The 18,204-nt window shown below is 46.2% G+C and overlaps 1 protein-coding gene across 1 annotated transcript in view; it reads right to left on the reverse strand.

The window, feature by feature from the left end:
- FAM20C (FAM20C golgi associated secretory pathway kinase) overlaps positions 1-10,991 on the reverse strand; it is a 56,433-nt gene extending 45,442 nt beyond the window's left edge. The window contains 2 exon segments of the mRNA XM_062503475.1: positions 7,819-7,971; positions 9,671-10,991. Coding sequence (XP_062359459.1) covers positions 7,819-7,971; positions 9,671-10,241 — 724 coding nt within the window. The 5' untranslated portion in view covers positions 10,242-10,991.
- Positions 10,992-18,204: the final 7,213 nt, after the last annotated feature.

Genomic DNA, 18,204 nt, shown 5'->3' on the forward strand with positions numbered 1-18,204 from the left:
CATTGTAACAGCCAGATTATAGTGTTTTTAAATTAGGATTTTTAAAATATATATATAAGAATTCACAAAAATACATTTTACTTGATGATAAGGCTACTTAAAAAAGATAAACATATACTTCAGAAAACATCTGCTTTGCTGCTACCTCGATCAAAAGCGTCCTAACAAATGAAATGATCTATAGCCTGACTCCTAAATGCACCTCTGTGTTGGGAAGGCAGGCCATGGCCAGCAGGGCTGTGTGGCTGAGTCAGTCTTTTAAAGATGCTTTCTAGGAATCATCAGATAATCAATCCCTTTCTTTGCAGTTTGACAAAAGCCATGTCAACTGGAGAGCTACATAAATGTCAAGTTATCTTGCTCTGTAAATTCTGGCTGAGAGCTGCCCTTCTTCCACCTGTACAGCTTGTACATGTTTTTTCTCTAACTGATGTCATTAGCTGCACATATTTTTAATTACTCATCTCTGTGCCTTATCACTGACAGGTCATCAGCTCTCTTTCAACACTTGTAACCTATATTTTTGCAACAAAATGCTATGCAAATCTGGTCAGTGTAATTACACTTCTTCTAGAAAAAAATCCCTCCTGCCCTGCTGTTTTGCTGATCCCAGCCTTCTCTTGCTTTTCCACTTAATCCCAAAGGAACAAATAAATAATTAGAAATTAAAGGGCATTAAGAAATTTGCACTGACCAGGTAAAGCAGAAGCAGAGGGCTTTCCTGGATTAAACTCTCTCCCCTGTGCAAGACAGGTCATTTGAGCTGCTCCTGAGGGCAAGAGGACCACAAGGCTTTTTCATGCCCAGCTCAGAGCCTGAGGACAATGAGAAGCAGAAACCCCCCAGTCCAAACCCTGCCTGTGATGCCCTGGGACTATCTGTGCACTCTGGAAGCAGCCCTGGCTAGTCTGGGCAGCAGGAGCTTGCCCCATGGCCACAGGGACACAAGGCCAGGCACAGGACAGTCCCCACCACCTTCCAGCCACTGCCATAGGCCTGGAATTTCAAAGAAACAGAATTTAATTGAATCAGCAGAATGGTCTGGGTTGGAAGGGACCCTAGCCTAAAGATCCACTAATCTAACCCCCCTGCCATCACAGCAATGCAAAGAAGAAAAGAAGGAAGTTTCAGCACACCCTTCTCCAAGCACTGAGTTTCAGACACTGAAAGGAATGGTTTCTCAGCTAACTGCAGCCTCTCGACAGATAATGATTTTGTTAGCAGCCGAACTCAACAGCGAGGATGTCATCACCAAGCAGGGAAATGTATGAAGAAGATTAACAATTCAGAATAATTCTTCCATGAGACACAAAAGCCTGGTTTCCTGTCAGAGGGAACTGAGCCGAAGTAAGACAAAAGCATCTCCCTCATCTTTTTAGGTCCATCTTATTGTATTGCCTTAATTGGTTGCACCAGTAGTCTCACCCCAACACAAGTTTTGCTGGCACAAGTTGTTCCTCCACTTCTGCTGGGATCAAACTTTGGAACTCTGAAATCCAGAGGGGGACGCTGGTGAGAATTGTGTCCCATTGTGCTTTATGGCAGGGTATGGCAGAACCCACATGGATCATGGAAAACAACCCCGTGCCAAAGCTCCACCCTGGCTTCCCCCCGTTATCCAGACTAACATGCAGCTATTCTCGCTTTGTCTGCTCTTCCAGTGCCACAGATATGCTGGCCAGACTATGGGTGATGCAAGGCCACCCTCCAAATGCAGGCTGGTTAGAGCCCAACATTGTAATCCCTGCAGAGATGGGAACACCTAAGCTTGGACTGTTCTTTTGAGCTCAACGAGACCCTTGCTGCACCTGCAAACTAATAAGCCTTGGAGCTGTCCAGAGTGCCAAAATTTTGGGGGTGGCAATGCCAGAGAAGAGCAGAGCTCACTGGAGATGATCCACTCTAGGGCAGATCACTTCCCCTGTCCTAACTCAGCATCACATCTGCACACTGGCTCCCCTCTCATTTTCTGAGCTGTGCTTGTCCCTTTCCTGCTCAACCTCAGTTAAACATGTCCCTCTGGCCATTGTGGCTTGTCATCTTGCAGGGGTTTGTCCCAAACAAACATTGTTTTGGTCATCTGGAGACATCCTCGTGCCTTCATGTGCTGCCCACAGGCCATTCCTGAAGAATGTACAACACCCAGGGGCAGCACACCCGATTTTCCAAGGAGTGGAGGATGCTGCACCATTGCAACCTGTCACATCTCTGATCAGCAGGTTCAGAGATTTTTACAAAAGCCTTGCAGCACAAGGCTCTGCTGACTCCAAAGGAACCGCTAGTCACACTCTAAATTCACCTTTTATTTTTCTTCAAGTATTTTAATATACTGTAACACCACAGGTCACAAACAGCTCTGTAAAGGCTTTATAAACCTGCTAGCTCACAGCAGGTACTCCAAATCAAGTCTCACACAGCTCCTGGATGTACTGACACACTGCTAAAAACAAATCCCAATGCCATCATTACTTTTCATCTTCAGGCAATTCAAAGCCTCTCTTTTCCCTCCAAAGTAGAAGGAAATGGAAAGCAGCATTAACCTTTGCTGTTAACCTGGTGTAAAGGCTCTAGAGTGTGATCAGAAATCTTCCTAACTTCAGGAGGCTTTGCAAAAAATTCCCTGAGATATATTTTTGATTGAATGTTTGGGATTAGAGTCTTGTCCAAAGATTAGTGAAATTGGTGGGATTCCTTCTGTTTTCTTGGACAGACTTTGGCTCAAGCCTGCAAAAATCCCCACTCCATTTACATCCCTGAGCCTGCTGTCATGGCCACCTGCCATGTGTGCTACTTCCCTACCTTGTCACCTCACCAACACAAGCCCTGAATTCCCTCCCTGAGCCACAGACCCCATCCAATACAAAAGATGTCCCAGCTATCATCTCTCAGTCATTTTTCCAAGATGTATGCTACAGGGCTCCTGGCTACTGTCTGGTACTGACAATGCTGCCCAGAGGGATTTGGGATTCCAACTGGTCTGGCTTTCCAGCTCCTCTGTTTTGCTCCATGATAGCCCTGATCCTACCAGCCTGTCTAAACCTTATGGTTTTCTGATGGAGAGAGACTCCCAACACAATCTCTGAACTTTTTCTGATTCTTTTGGTCAGCATCCAACAAACATTTGAAGATGTATTTAATTATGCAGTGCTAATGCCTGACAAGTGACATACAGTCACAGCTTGGGATGCAGTTAACATCTGAAACAGAGGATGCTCAGATACATTTTGGATTACTATTTATAGGTCAAGCTTAAATCTAGCAAAAACATGTTGATTGGCTTTAACAAGTAATGCTCTGCCCCAGGCTGGAGACATGGCCCTGTACAAGCTGTAAAGAACATACTTATAAATAAATTCAAGCCCTCCTCATCTCTTAGTTTGTCCTTGTTTGGCCAATTCTGCTAACTTGCTTTTAAAGGATTTTTTGGTTTAGTCAAGCAAGTAAAAGATTTCTGCAGGGGAAGAGATCTGCAAAATATGGCTATGTTGTACATCTTAAGTCCCTTCCTTTCATCTGCAATTGTACATTAAATCAATCTGTTGACTCTTGGCAGATTCATTGTTTCCTTACTCAGTAAATCAAAGATGCTACATTTCATTGTTTTTCACAAGTTCTCAAAAGCACTTCTTTCCTTCGGATGAAATTTTCACGATTTTCTTTAGAGCCAGAATTTTTGTTCAATATTTACTGTTTTGTCTTTCCCTTTTCTCTAAATTTATCTTCCCTGCCTTGAAGCAGAGTCCACCTCAGATAATTGCAGCTTTTATTCCCAGCGTGAATAATCTCACACACTTGCTTTCTAATTACTGCCTGTACAAACTGAAGACATCCCAGATTCACAAATTACCTCAGTCAGGTAATGTTTCCAAACCTTTACAACCAGAGAACTTAAAGAATCAAAAAATAAGCTCCAGCTACTCAGAGGAATCACAAAGCCTATTCTGCTTACAAGGAATCTCCTCTGGACAGCAAGACCAAGCCCACAGTGCCCCTCCAATGCACCATGCCAGAGCTGGTGTTAAACTGCTGATAGTGCTGCCACAATTATGCACAGACATCTTGTAAATATGCAAGAAAATAGATAACTGTGGTTATTTATGCATGCAATAAGCAGCTGTGAAAGGCAAAGGAAATGTGCAATTGCCTGTGCATGTGCTTCTGAAAACCAGGCTTCAGTGCTCAGTGAAAAAACAATTCTCTCTAGGCTCCTATTTATGGCAAGAGGAAATTTTCAGTGAATTAAATCAAATTAAGAGCTATCCCTTTATGCTGAACAAAAATGAATAGGAAATATGTATATATATAGATGCAGGGCACAGAAACATCCTCAGCCCGAGCCTGGGTAACCCTGTTCTTTTCCAGGCCAGCTCTAGGTGTCACTGTGGGAGCTGGATGGGATGCTCCTTCCCATCCATGGATTTGTTCCATTTAAACTTTAGCATCAAGAAAATGTCACCTTGGTGCTCCCTGGCTCTTGGGAATTGCTTCTGTCACCGTTTTCATTTTAAAATACCACTGCACATTACAGAGTGGTGTGAGTGGTTCTAGCAGATGTGGGGGATCAGTCTGGTCCCCACCCTGGCCCAGAAATAATACATGGTGAGCAGAGAAATCACAGTGTGGCCAAGAACTCTGCTTTGCTGCAGTTTGGATCAAATTACTGTAGGTATCAGGCAAACCATCTAATTCTATTAGAGCCAAAGTAAATCTGAACACTGGGAAGGAACTGGATAAAGCCATATCCCATTTCATCTAATGCACGTAACCCTGTATATTTAATTGTCCTGCTTGCTAAAAGAAGCCTGAAGACCAGGCATTATCAAGGTCTCAATTTGTTTTATACTCCTAACCTGACAGCTTTCCAGCTGCCTTAAAAAGAAAAAAAAAACAACCAAAACAAACTAACTAACTAAAAATACCAATGCAGCAAAAATTGACCATAAGGAAAAAAACCAAGGCTAATTAGAAGATAAACAGGAATATCCAAAGAATGTAACAGTCCTATAAATGTCCTTTTGTCAAATATATTACTCTTTATTAATCACCTTACATGCTTTTGAATCCCTCTGTTGCTCTGCAGCAAAGCTGAAAACTGGCAGGAATTTCTTTAAAACATGCATTTTTAAACATCCAAAGAATTTGCAACATAAAATAAGAGAAGATGCATTGTGCAAAAAATAATTTAAAAAGTATATTAGCAATATGCTCTTTCTTTTTCTGCAAGCTGACAAAGCTCCTGAATCACCACAGGGTCATACAGTGAATGCCAACACCAAAATTCAGATCCTGGCATCTCTATAGTGGCAAATGTTCTCTTCCATTTCCATATACCTGATTTTAGGCTGGGGTTTATGTGTAGGAATCATTCCCTGTCAGTTCCCATAGCGGCCAACAACAATACCAAATACACCTCATGGTTTAATTTATGGAAATTATCCTGATTCATTGCTAGAAACCATGGCTCCGTGTTTTTGTTAGAGGCATAAGAGGCCCTACCATGCTCTTAAGAGCCTTGCTCAAACATTAACAGAGACAATCCCAAAGGGAATGGCTAATAGCAACCATAAATCTTCCTCTGTGGTCCCAGGGCCCTTCCCCCCATTGATCTGAAAGCTCCATCAAAATCAGAATTAATGGAAACTCCGTGATACATCTGTATGACACATTAGGTGAAATGTCCCCAGGGAAGTAAGTGGCAAAAACTTCCACTGATGTCACCAGGCTCAGGATTTCACTCCCATTTTTTTTAATGATAATAATTTTTTGTTGCTGGGCCAACTGAAGCAGAGAGAGGTGAAGCCACATGCCCAGAAGCACAAGTGAACACCAAGCCCAGAAGATCAAGTGAAGAGTGAGCACTAAACTACTACTTCTTGCTTGTACCTCCCTTTTTCTCCCAGCAGTTTCTGTGTCCCTAATCCACCTCAGCCCTCCCCCTGCTCTGCAGAAGGGGCAGACTGCATGGCTCAAGCTCTGCTGAGTTTGCTGCAGACACTGCTCTCCTCCTGCACAATGGAGTGCTGGGGAGGTGAGTAAGGATCAGCACTCAGCAGCCATGTGGCATTAACTGCTACAGCCACTGCAGTTTGTGCAAACCTCAAGAGTGGCTCAGCTGGGCATCACCTCTGCCCCTCTGGGGACAGCCTGGGCACTGCCTGGGCACTGCTGCTCTCTGTGGGGACAGGGATGGGCGCAGGCTGCAGCTGTCCCTCCTCAGTGCGTGTGCCCAAGGAGCAATGTTCACACACGTGTTACAAAGTGCTGGCTCAATCCCCACTCGCATGTGCCACTGACACTCCAAAAATTGGTGGGTATTGAGGGGAGAGATCAGGAAAGGTGGGGGCTGTGTCTGGGAGAAAATCAATCACCCAGGCTGTGTCCATGCAGTCACCCTCCAGTGCAGACCAGAGGAGCACGGGCAGTCTGCTGCTACCTGCAGTGTCACCTCTGATCTGGGGAAGGGAAAACACAAGGCTTAATGGGCAAACATGACTCTCTTAATGAATCACTCTGATCCAGATTTTTGGGGACAGAGAACCCACCACAGGTTAATAAACAAGCCCCTGTTTGTCATCTTTCCTGAGCAGCAACTCCACTGGACCCTTGAATCCAGCATGTGTGATGGCACCTGGGTACCACAAACTGCTTTGTTCAAAGTGCTGCTCCAGCAGAGCAGTGCACTGAGCACAGCCAACGCACAGCAAATTCACTGGGATGAAGGTCTCCTGTGGCATCTGCATTTTACACCTACTCCATCCCAACCAGCCAAATCAGCCCACTCCTGATGACCAAGGATCTCCTTTATTCCTGCTCAGCAGCCGCAGTGATTCACACAATGGAAAATGTAAGCCTTAGGGATGCTTGAGCTATTCTTGCCCCGGCCATTTCCTGCTGAAGCCAGGGGAAATTTTGCCTCGCAGGGTTAAAGACCTGCTGACCTCATCCCACGGTGCCAACACACCATCAGCACTTTCACAGAGCTCCTGCTATTTCATCCCTCCGAAAGGGACTTGGCAACTTTGTGGTCAGCACAAGCAACTCCATTTTCTGCCTGGTGGATGGAAACCACTGCTGTGCTGCAACTCCCTACCTCGGGAAACCACGGGGTGTGCACTTGTGTAGTATCCCAGGGCTTTCATCTAAGGTTGTGACATTTCTTTCCCTGTGCAGCTACGCAGCTAAATTCAAGAAGACACATGTTGCCATTAAACAACCCTGGAGAAAAGCCCCGCACGGTGTCACCTTGTTTAACCAGAGCCAAAGGCTGACATGGGCACATCCCTGTTGTGGATTTAGGGGCAGAGCAAGCAGAGCTGAGCTCTGCCCAGCAGGAGGATGGCTTGCCTGGAGCTCCCTGCCATGCCTGGGGAAGCTGCAGCTCCCGCAGCCACCGCAGCAGGGCTGCAGGGCAGCCTCTCCTTCCTTGGCACGGCAGGTGCTGCCAGGCACAGCCTTTTAAATAATAATCAGCCAGTAATACAAATCTAGCTCATGCAAGATGCCGTCTGCTTTCTGCCATCCCTTTTTGTTGTCCGTGTATTTGTTTTAAATAACCCAATAGGGTGCTTTCAGCCTGGCTGTGACTAAAGGATCTCTGACACGAATGAGGTTTGCCTTGCTGGCAGACTTGGCAATTATTCAGGTAATAGAGAGCTGGCAATATCTCTTCATATTTAGTGAGAAAATGAGCAGGGAAATCAGAAAACAAAGTTGTAGGAATGCTGGAGAGAAGGCATGCAAAATATTAATACTTAGACAGCAGTGAGATCCTGAACAAAGAGCAAATAATGATAAAAAATAACATATATCTAAACATACCAACACTGGTTATCTTTTGGGAGACAAGGTCTTGTAGTAAAGCCTCAATTGCAGGGTTATGTCTGGAATACAACTCGTACCGATTAATGCCAATGTGGAATTTTAACCAGTTTGGATAGGAGTCTATGGAGGTTTCTCCAGTTGGCAAAAATTCTTCATGATGATCTTCATTTTGCCTACCACCAAAAAAAAAAAAAAAAAAAAAAAAAAAAAAAAAAAAAAAAAAAAAAAAAAAAACCAGTACAACAAAACCCAAAGTTGAGGAGAAAGAAATTATGTTACAGTTTGTAACAGGCATCAAGAAACAGGGCTTCAAAATGTGACAACTTGGAAAGACAAGGCTACAGAAGGGAACGAAGTCCCGGGTTCCTCCCTGCACCAGGAGCCTTTTCCTACCTGGGGCTAACTGGGAGATAAATTCTCACTTCCCCTCATCCTGCCTGATTTAACACCCATGAAAGTCAGGAGCAAAACTCCTGAGTGGCATCACTGAGCGTTGGCAGTGGCCCTTCTACAGCAGAAGCACAGAGCTCAAGTTTTACCCGGTGTTTAAGTTGCATTATGCTGCACACAGCTTTTACAGGTCTGACTTGAACATCATCATCCTGAACCTTTCTTTAACAGGGACGTGGGGCAGGAAACCACGAGTGCAGCAGAACCTGACCTGTGGTGCCCAGTGCTCCCATTGCACCCTCCTTCTAAAGAGGGAGATGGAGAGAAACTGGATCACTCTGAACTGGTTGCTAAAGACGAACTGACTGGTCTTGCCCCTATCCGAGAAGTAAAGAATAAATTAAAATGATCACTACCTTCTGAATTTCACTTTAGTTCTGTGAACTTTGGCTGCAGCCACTAAGGAAAATATGTCCAGCAGGCAGCTGCATTGTGGATATCGGTATTGATTTCACTCTTCACCTACTGAACAGACTAACCCATATTTTTGATCCAGAGTTCTCTGTGTTTACAGTCATCTCCAGATGTTCAGGCGTTTGTGACTCCTTCTTTTCTTTTTCTTTCAGAGAACCCAAATCTTTCCAGGTTATTTCCCTTCACAGTCAGTTAGGATTATTAGATGCAAGGGGCCTGGACAATTCACATGCTCATGAGCCGGAAATCAGAATTATTTATCCTCTCTTTCTAAAGGTTTAGATCATGCTGGCTGTTCTGCAGCTTGACAGAGCTTTGCACGGTACAATGCAGCTGTTTAAACATTACAATGTCAGTGTGTTTGGAAGAGGGTGCTGTTGTATTAGACAGCCCTTTTGATTTTTCAGTCATTGAATTTCTCAGCATTTCTTAGGAGCCAACAGGGCATACGATTCACAGAGGCAACCGACTGCTTTGAAAGCTGGAGCGCAGCAGAGGTGCAGGGCACTGTGAATTAATTGAGGATGAAAAATGTAGCACAGATCAAATCCTGAAAGCGGAAATACCTGCCAGGATGAATGCCTTCGTGGTACTAGACCTTGCATTTGAGAAAAGTTAATGTATTACTGCCCGGCCTCACTGCTCAGCCCCTTCAGCTCTGGGTGGGAGACTGGGAAGGTGCTGGTGGGGAAGGCTCGGTGCGAGCTCACCCTCTTCCTCGCACCGTTCTTCTGGCAGAATCCGCATGGAAATGGGGCAGACCGACCTCTTGGCCTCAGCGCTCCAGCCTTCCCGTGCTCCTGTGTTTACGCTATATTTCAGGGCATTTATTCTCCCAAGGAACGCGACCGGACGAGCCCGTGAACGGTTCCTCCTTTTCCCAGTGACCCCGAAACTCTCCGCTCAAGCCTCTGCCCGCTTTCACCCTGAGGCCCGCGTCACCCACCCAAGGGCAGCGAGCCGGGGGGACACGCCACGTCCCCACCCCGCCCGCCCGGCCCCGCATCCTTGCCCCCCTCCCCGGGCACTCACCACTCGGGCTGCTCGGCCGCCCGCGGGTTGAACCTGATGTCGCTGTTGACATTGAAGAGGAGGTCGCCGTCGGCCAGCGGGGGCAGGGCGGCGCGGTACAGCGGGTGCTCGAAGAGCGCGGCCAGCGGGGCGGCGTTGCCGGCGGGGGGCGGCGGGCGCGGTGCCCCGGGGCCGATCAAGCGCCGCGCCCTCCCCGCCGCCGCCGCCGCGCCCCCGCCGCCCGCTCCGCCGCCCGCCCCGCCGCCCGCCGCCCGCTCCGCCGCTTCCCGCGACTGCGACGAGAGGTTGGAGGCCGGCTCGGCGCTGAAGTCCTGCAGGATCCGCAGCGTGTGCTTGCTGGGCCAGCGCGGCGCGGCGGCGCGGGGCGGTGCGGCGGCGGGCGGCGGGCAGGAGCAGCCCGGGCGGCCCTCGGGGCCCCGGCGCTCCAGGCGCGGCAGCAGGTCGATCATGATGTGCATGGTGCAGGCGACGAGGAACACCATCAGGATCAGCACCCGGAACTTGCGGACCAGGAGCATTTTCATGGCCGGGGCGGCTGATGAATTACCGGGGGAGGGAGGGAGGGGAGGCGGCGGACAGAGCCCGGGCGGGCGCGGGGCTGCCGGGCCCCCCCCGGGGCTCCGGCGTGCTCCTCTCGGGTCGGGAAGAGAGCGATCAAGTCAATAAAGTTACCTCCATAGGCGCCGAGAAATAAACAGGCTAAACCCGATAGGTCCTCATGTCTCAGTATCATCAAGAACTTGGGAGGGGGAGGGAAAAAAAATAAAAATAAAAGGGAAAAAAAATAATTTAAAAAAAAAGGAAAAAGGAAAAAAAAAAAAGGAGCTCCGGACCGAGCTTTTAAAATCAACAGGAAAACAATGCCAGCGGCATGGTAATATAGAAAGCCATCTGTTCACGATTTCTCCCTCTTTTTATTACAGAGATCACAACAAACAAGGAAAACTGGCTCTTGGAGAGAAACCGACATCAGACACAGGCGCTGATTAAATAAAATTTTAAAAAAATATATGGGGAAGAGGAGGGGGGAAAGAAAAATGTTAAGAAAACCTGTGTGGAAAGCCGACAGAAGAAAAAAAATCATCCATAATATTTGGCTGTGCTGGAAACGCTGACTCCTTTCCCTTGGATTTGAGCAGTGATGCAGCAGAAGCGTTCCCCGCTCGTTCTTGCTCCTTCTCTTCTCTCAGACTCTTTAAGAACATTGGCTGGGAAATCATTTTCTTAGAGCGGTTCCAGTTTCTTCATCCATTGTGTCCAGTGCTTGGGAGAGATTAGTATGTTCAACTGAGATCGAGTCTGGGTGGCTGCTGTATCCGAGCTGGGTTTGTGCTTTGGCTTGGGTTGGTTTTTTTTGGCTGCAAAACTGTCTGATGGCACAACTGCAACATAAAGGTTAAATATGGCACAGGAAAAAAAAAAAAAAGAGAGAAAGAAAAAAGACTGGAGAGAAGGAAGGATTAGAGGAAAGAAAGTAATATAAATCAGTAGAGGTTCTTTCTAGTGAAGAGGTCTTTGATCTCTGCTGGGTCTTACAAATCTTTCTTTTAAAGAGAGAGAGATAGAAAGGAAGAGAGGAGGAGGGAGAGAAGGGAAAAGCAGGGAGAGATCTTTGGCAGGTGCAGAGTGAAAACCTCTTTCAGCTACACTGAATTCTGGAGACTGGTTGGACTAGTAGCTCTGCAGCTCCAGCTTTCAGTGGGTGTGTTAAATATTATGAGCGAGCCATGATTCCTGCCTTCCTCACGTCATAGTTAGGAGATTGGCTAAATAAACGCTACAGTGATAGTAACAGGAAAACCTCAACCAAAAGAGGGTTTTTTTCCCTCCCCTCCTCCCTCCTTCCCACCCTCCCTTTTCATTCTACTGCAGCTCCAACTGGGGCAAGGAGAGGGCGTCTGTACCACAAAGGTTTGGGGGGGAAAAAAAAAAATATATATAAAGCGGTAGAGGAGAGCGGAATGTGCACTAACAGCATTGCGAAGCAGCAGCGCTCTGCGTGCCCGGGCTGGGACCGGCGATTGTGCTCCGTGACCGCCCGGGCTGGCAGAGGAGCAGCGCCCACCGCCCTCGCCCCCGACCGGCAGGGTCAGCCCGGGAGCCGCGGGCTCCGCTTGCCCCGGGATCAGCCTTCCTGCCCCGAAACCAGATCCCTAACCGGGAGCGAGCTGCTCTCCCTCCTGCTGCCTTCCCCGCGCTGCTGGCTCCGTGTCTGGCTGGCCCGGTGGGCTAATTAATGGAAGTGGTGGCCTTGGGGCCAGCGCAGCCCGGAGAGGGCTGGTGGCAGCTGTTTGAGAGCGAGGGCACTCTGGAGGAAGGAACGAGCTGTTCCTGGCTCTTCAGGTGATCGGCACGGATGCTCAGAACTGGCAGAGTCAGGCAGGGACTCGGATTTCTGTCTTTGGCCAGGGTTTCCCTGGATTCTGTGGTCCGCAGCAGGGCTCCAGCAGTTGCTGAGTTGGGCTGTAGGAGGACTGAGAAAGATAAAGCGCTTATTCTGACCCACCGCCACCTTTCCACAGAATCACCTCAAGTGCTGAGTGTGGCAATCCGTGTTTTCCTGGCAATCGGTGTTTTCCTGCATTAAGGACTTCATTAAAGTACTCCTTTTCCTCGAAAAGTCTTTCCTCATCCGTCAGGCTCCATCCAGCCCTGCTCCCTCACTGGCACTTCTGCAGAGCCCCGTGCCCTGCACTCCTCTGAAGCACATCCATGCAGTGTTACGATCTCAGCATGTTTTGCACAAGGGAAATCACTGATTTTCCAGCAGGAAGAAAAGATTGATGAACAACAACAAAAAAAGACCTAACAGGACCATGATCCTATTGACTGCTCTGTATCTTTGTGGAGAGAAAACACTTGCTGTCCTAGGGTGACCTTGCAGTCCCAGGGGTCAGAGGTATACCTGGATCCTTCAAGTACAGGTGTACTTAGACACAGAAAAACATCTTGCTACAGAGCCAGAAGCAAGGTTTTCTGTCTATTCCCATTTTTTTTGTGTTTTTTTTTTCACCAAGATCAGCTTGGACAAAGGCTGTCTGGACAGCTGACATCCATGGCTGATGGAGGAGGGCGGCAGAAGGCAGTGAGGGGTGAGAGCAGTGTGCATGGTTCCCTGTGTATCACTTATGTTACAGTGTGCTGTGTTTTTTTAAGGAGTTCTAGGGGAGCTGTTTGTAGCACTTCAAGTGAGGATAGATAATATGACACATTATCCAAGGGGCAGTAGAGTTTGTAGGTTGTGAATTTTAGCTAGGTGGGGTTTTTTTTCTTAGTGTTTGCCCTACTAAAACTGAGGACTGTGGGGTTAGATGGGGGTGAAACTCAACAGGTCTGCAGAGAAAGTTGCAAATTACTTAAGTGAGCTCTTTAAGTTGTTTGAACTTTACAGTAAAAGAACATTGTGTCAAACCTGTTGTAACTCCATGTGTGAGAGTTACATAATGAAAGGGAGACTGGCTTTGAAATACAATGCAAGCAACTAGATGTAGTTAATTACATGACTTTCAAGAGGTGAAAATGACAATATTGGGAACAAGTAACTAATTCCTTGAAATTATATGTTTTTGTTTTCATCAGTGTGACCTTTAGTGCATATTGGCTATTTAGTTAGGTATGGATTCATTTAAATTGTGCCTGTCTGCAAACTGAATCTCCCTGTCTTCCACGAGCTATTTATTCCTCGAGCCTTTTAAACATTTGTTTTATCTAAGAATATGAGATTGGTAGATGTACTGCATTTCTTCTGTAACTGACCTTTGTGGACAAGTTCTGCCTGGACCAAAATGCCCCAGAGATGTGAATAAAAGAGAGCTGTCTCTGCATTTTTTTCTCAACTTCAGTATCCTCAAATGCCTTTAGCCACTGACTGGTAATCTGTGAAATAAGATGCACTGGACAGTTGGTGAACTCTGGCAGAGAGTGAGCTTGTGCCTTTGGTTTGGACTATGGGAAATGCATAATTCCTTATTTCCTGAGCCTTTCTTCCTCTGCCCTGGAGGCTAGTAATGATGAGCACCAGCAGTGTGTTAGAGCCCCTCTGTACCTCTAAGCTGTGCTGATTGGTGAAGCCAAGGGAATGAAGCCAGAGCTCAGCTGGCTCTTCCCAAACCCCTGTGGGCTCCCCCTGTAGCCCATCACACAAGGAGGATAGCAGCCTACCTGTTTTCTTACGGACCTTTTCCATGGGCAGGTGCAAGACTACAGCCCTGCTCTGGTCCTGGAGCCGCTGTGCCTTGGGTGTGAGTGAAGGGGCCCCTCTCACCTCTCTAATCATGTCTTTGGGAACACAAAATTAGGGACAATCTCACGTTTTTATTCCTGCTGTTGACCCTGTGGGGCTGGCAGGGAGCCTGCCGTTCTGGCCGGGGAGATGAGAACTGAAGGATCTGCTGGGCTGGGAGGGCTGGGGTGGCTTGTGGTCAGGAAGCCATGGATTGTTGATGTGTGAAGTCACTGGGAGAAGTCAGGAGCTGGAATGCAGGTCAGGATAGCCTAGAAATTGGGTGGCAGGCAGACTTGGGGACCAGGTCTCAGGTATTCCAAGGTTAGTGCAGCTTCCCAGGACAACGTCATTGCTAGCCCTGGGCAAGTGGGAGCTTGGTGAAAGAGATTTTGTGCTTGTGCTGGGATCTGGGGGTTGTGTGATCCACCCCTGCTAGGGAAGGGTTCCCTTTTTCTGCTGCAAGGGAAGAAATGGGATTTGTGTCCAGTCAGCTGGATTTCAGCCTTACATCCCTGTCCAGGTACTGTGAGGCCCTGGTCCCGTCCCTTGCAGTGCAAGTACAATCTTTGCATGCAAGTTATCTCCTCTGGCTTCAAACTTCTGCCTTCAAGACTTGATAAAAAAACCCCAAAATTTTTGGTAACTCCTTATTATTGTTCAAGCAGGCTTTTAAGAACCAAACTTGTGTGCATAGAGCCACAGAGTCCTTGTAATCATGCCTGCTTTGGGCAGTTGTTAGAAGATAGTTGTCTATGATTTAACTTTCCAAGTTAACTTGGTCTTAGTAAGGAATATTTAAATATTTCTCCCTACCTAAACTCTACAGCTTCATATGGAATTCCAGTATGTGGCAAAGAGCTTTTCATTTCTGCTGTGCTGTGTGTTGGACCAGCATTACCCCTGTAATTGCTGGCATTATGTAAACAAGAAAATAATAAGTTCTAAATGGAATATTATGACATCAGTAAGTCATTGCATACAGCTCATTTCAATAATATAAATGAAATCAAGTCCCTTACATCAACTCTATTTTATTTTTGGTCATTGAATTAAAACCTTTCCTCTCTTTTATTGAAGTACTTGAATGTTATTGGGAATTTCACATTGAATTACTACAATCACAAGCCAGTATTGCTTTGGATTTAACAGGCTTTTTAAATTTGATATTACAAATTGGCACTCAGCATTTCTTTGCATGTTCTACCTTTGCTCTTATTTAATAATACAATCAAGAATTCAGGAGGGGTTATTGTCACATGTCCTGACATTTATTCATTGTTTTGTGCATGAATTAATACCTTATCTGCTGCTGAAATCCGTGTAGATGTTTATTTTCCCCATTTCTGTCTGCCTGCCTCACTGAGCAGCAGCAATGGTCAGTGTTCGTGACAGTGTATTCAGGTAAATAAATGAAGCATGGTTTTGGGTGAGTAAACATACCCAGCTATTATTTTCTGTTATAACAGTTTACAGCCTTCTGATGTAAAGCCCGAATGCAGCAGGGCAAGCTGTAAGTCAGGCCTGATTGCACATTTTGAATCAGTGTAATATTTTTATTGTTACTTCTAATGGAAAAATGGATTTTCCTTTCTGAGAGCCTCTGTCTATGATGCTGGATATCCTGAGGGCATCACATGCCTTGCCTGGCCCCTGTGGCCATGCTGCCCAGGGTCCTCTTCCTGCTCTCCCTCTCCTTCCTCCCTCTGAAGATTCATGTGCTGACCTAATTTATTGGTGCTTTGCCTTATAAACACAGATGACACTGGCACTCTGATGGGTACTGCATATTAACCTCCCACACTGCCAAAATCACTTTTATTGCTGAGGAATACACTTGATGCTGAACAGGAGGTGATTCCATAAGCTTGATTTCTCTGTCAGCTTTTTCTGTGTATGAATAATCATCAACCCACGTTTCAAGTGGTGCTCTGATATTTTTTTCAATAATGCATACTAATGTTCTTCTGGCTGCCTTCTGGCCCAGGGTTTTGTTAGGTATTTGGTATCTTTTTGAATGACCAAATTTCCACTCCCAAATCATAGAGGCAGTGTGGTCACCTGCTCCTTCCCATGGTGGCTTTGCTAAGGTTGCCTGAAGGGGCACTGAGCTGCAAGCTGGAGCTAAATAGTACTGAAAAGAGAGACTGGTCCTGTCAGGTCACCAGGGCTGGGCAAAGGGGGGCTTTCTGTGGAAACACTTCACCAGCCTCAACTGATTTCAGAAACCCAAAGCTTCCAGTCCCAGCCTTTTGCTTTGGAGTGTTCCCCATTACCTAATTTGGGATATAATAATTCTGGATGATCTAAACCCCCGAGGATTTCTTGATCAACCTGTTGAAAGCTGAGCTGGTTATTCTATTAAGGCAGTGGAACAGCAGTTTATTCCCTGCCTGTTTGTTACTCCTCAGCTGTTGCTGCTGCAGATCAAGGGTTGGCTCCTCAGCTGGTATCAGCTGGCCCTGGTTTCAATGAAATGCCATCTCATTTTATCAGCTGAGGATCTGGGCCACAATGCTTAATTCTTCCACTGTTTGGAACAAAGAGCCGCTTGGCCACGCAAGAACAAAATTCTTATTGTTGCTGGAGTGATGGGGTTGGGCCTGTGGAGGGATCACATTTGCTGGAGACATTCAAGTGGAGTAGTGATCTTGCATATAGCTAAATTACAGAGGGGATGAGAAGTTACCTTCCTAAGTGGTAGGATGTTATAAAGAAAATTAGTTGTTGGGAGGTTGTGTTCTTTTGTAAAAATTATCCCTGAGACCAAGTCAAAACACATTATCTGGATGTGCATGACATAAGAGCATGCACTGCTTGAGTTATCATAATTTCATCTTCTTACAGCAAATAATTCCTCCAAAAATAATTATGATCAAATAGCCTGTGTTCCGTGTGGATTTTCTGAGGTAGTGCATGAATCTTCGTAAAGCATAGAAAGCACGGATTGCTAAATTACACATAAAAAAAAATCTTTGCAGTTTCAGTGAAATTGAGGAAGCTACCTGGTTTATACCAGGAAAAAAATGCATCCTGATGCTGAAACAAGGTACAGCTACACATGCACACAGAAATCTTCTTCCTACTCTAGTATGCAGTAACACACAGATCCATTTGAGTACATACAAAACTATGAACAGCTTAATTGTATACTGAATAATCTCTTCTGGGAATTTTTTGTTTTTCTTAGTCTAATTTTGATTTGTATGAATGTTTTGACATCTCAACTTGAGCATTTTTTCCTCTTGAATAGCTGATTTTTCAATCAGATCATTTAAAAAAAACCCACCTGAGAAATTGAGAGCAAACCACAAGACATTTTAAGCATGCGACAGCCTGAAATAGAAATTAAAATACTAATAGAAACCCTCATAGGGGAGTCTTAAAACTAGGCAGTGTATCCTAATAGGTTGTGAATTACTCTGTCCCTGGGAGACACCAGGATTCTCCCCAACTTGGATGCTCCTTGCCAATGTGATTCTGAGAAGTTGCTTCAGTTCTGTCTCGTTGTCTGATGGGAAGGATACTTTGGAGCTTTTTGAGATCTATTAATAAAAGCCACTACAGGAGGGAAATGGTGGCATTTTAGGTCTTGCTTCTTTGGAGAATAATTAAGAGCCCTGACTTTAACCCCACGAGAAATTCAGAATCCCAAAAATATTCTTTATAGGAAGGTCTGAAACACAAGGACTTGGAGTGAGTCCTTGAGTCATGAAACCCCTTAAACCTGGCAGTATCCTCGGCAGTATCCAGTGGGAGATTCCTTTCTGATGAACTGCCCCTTGCCCTGTGGTTTGGTCCTTGCCCCCTTGTGCCAGGGCACTCCACTGCTGCTGTAACCCTGCTGAGGCAGCTCTGGGCAGTTCCTCCATACAGCCCTGAGCTCAGAATTAACCCGTTCTAGCCTGAATTAGGGTGGGCCCAGGGCTGGCTTGGCCTCGATGAAGATGTGGGGAGTCTGCTGTTATTTTGCCAAGGGAGGGGGATGATGTCTTGGGGTCTCTCTGCCTCCCTTCCATCAGCAGGATGGGCTTACCTGGAGCTGTTTTATTGTCAGTGATTTCTGGTTTTGTTTCCCTAAGGGCTTTTTAAAATACTGTCTCACTTTCTGGATTGTTCTTTTTGATATGCTAGTATCAATAGTAAATTTTAGTGATTGGATGTGGCTGTTTTGTGCTTTCTGTTGAAGGCTGGATGTGCCTTGTGGTAAAGCAGCTGTGCTGTTACGGGGGAGGCATGATCTATGGGTTTGGGAGTGTGTCAGG

This window comes from Cinclus cinclus, chromosome 16, assembly GCF_963662255.1.
Source record: "Cinclus cinclus chromosome 16, bCinCin1.1, whole genome shotgun sequence".
Taxonomy (NCBI): Eukaryota; Metazoa; Chordata; class Aves; order Passeriformes; family Cinclidae; genus Cinclus; species Cinclus cinclus.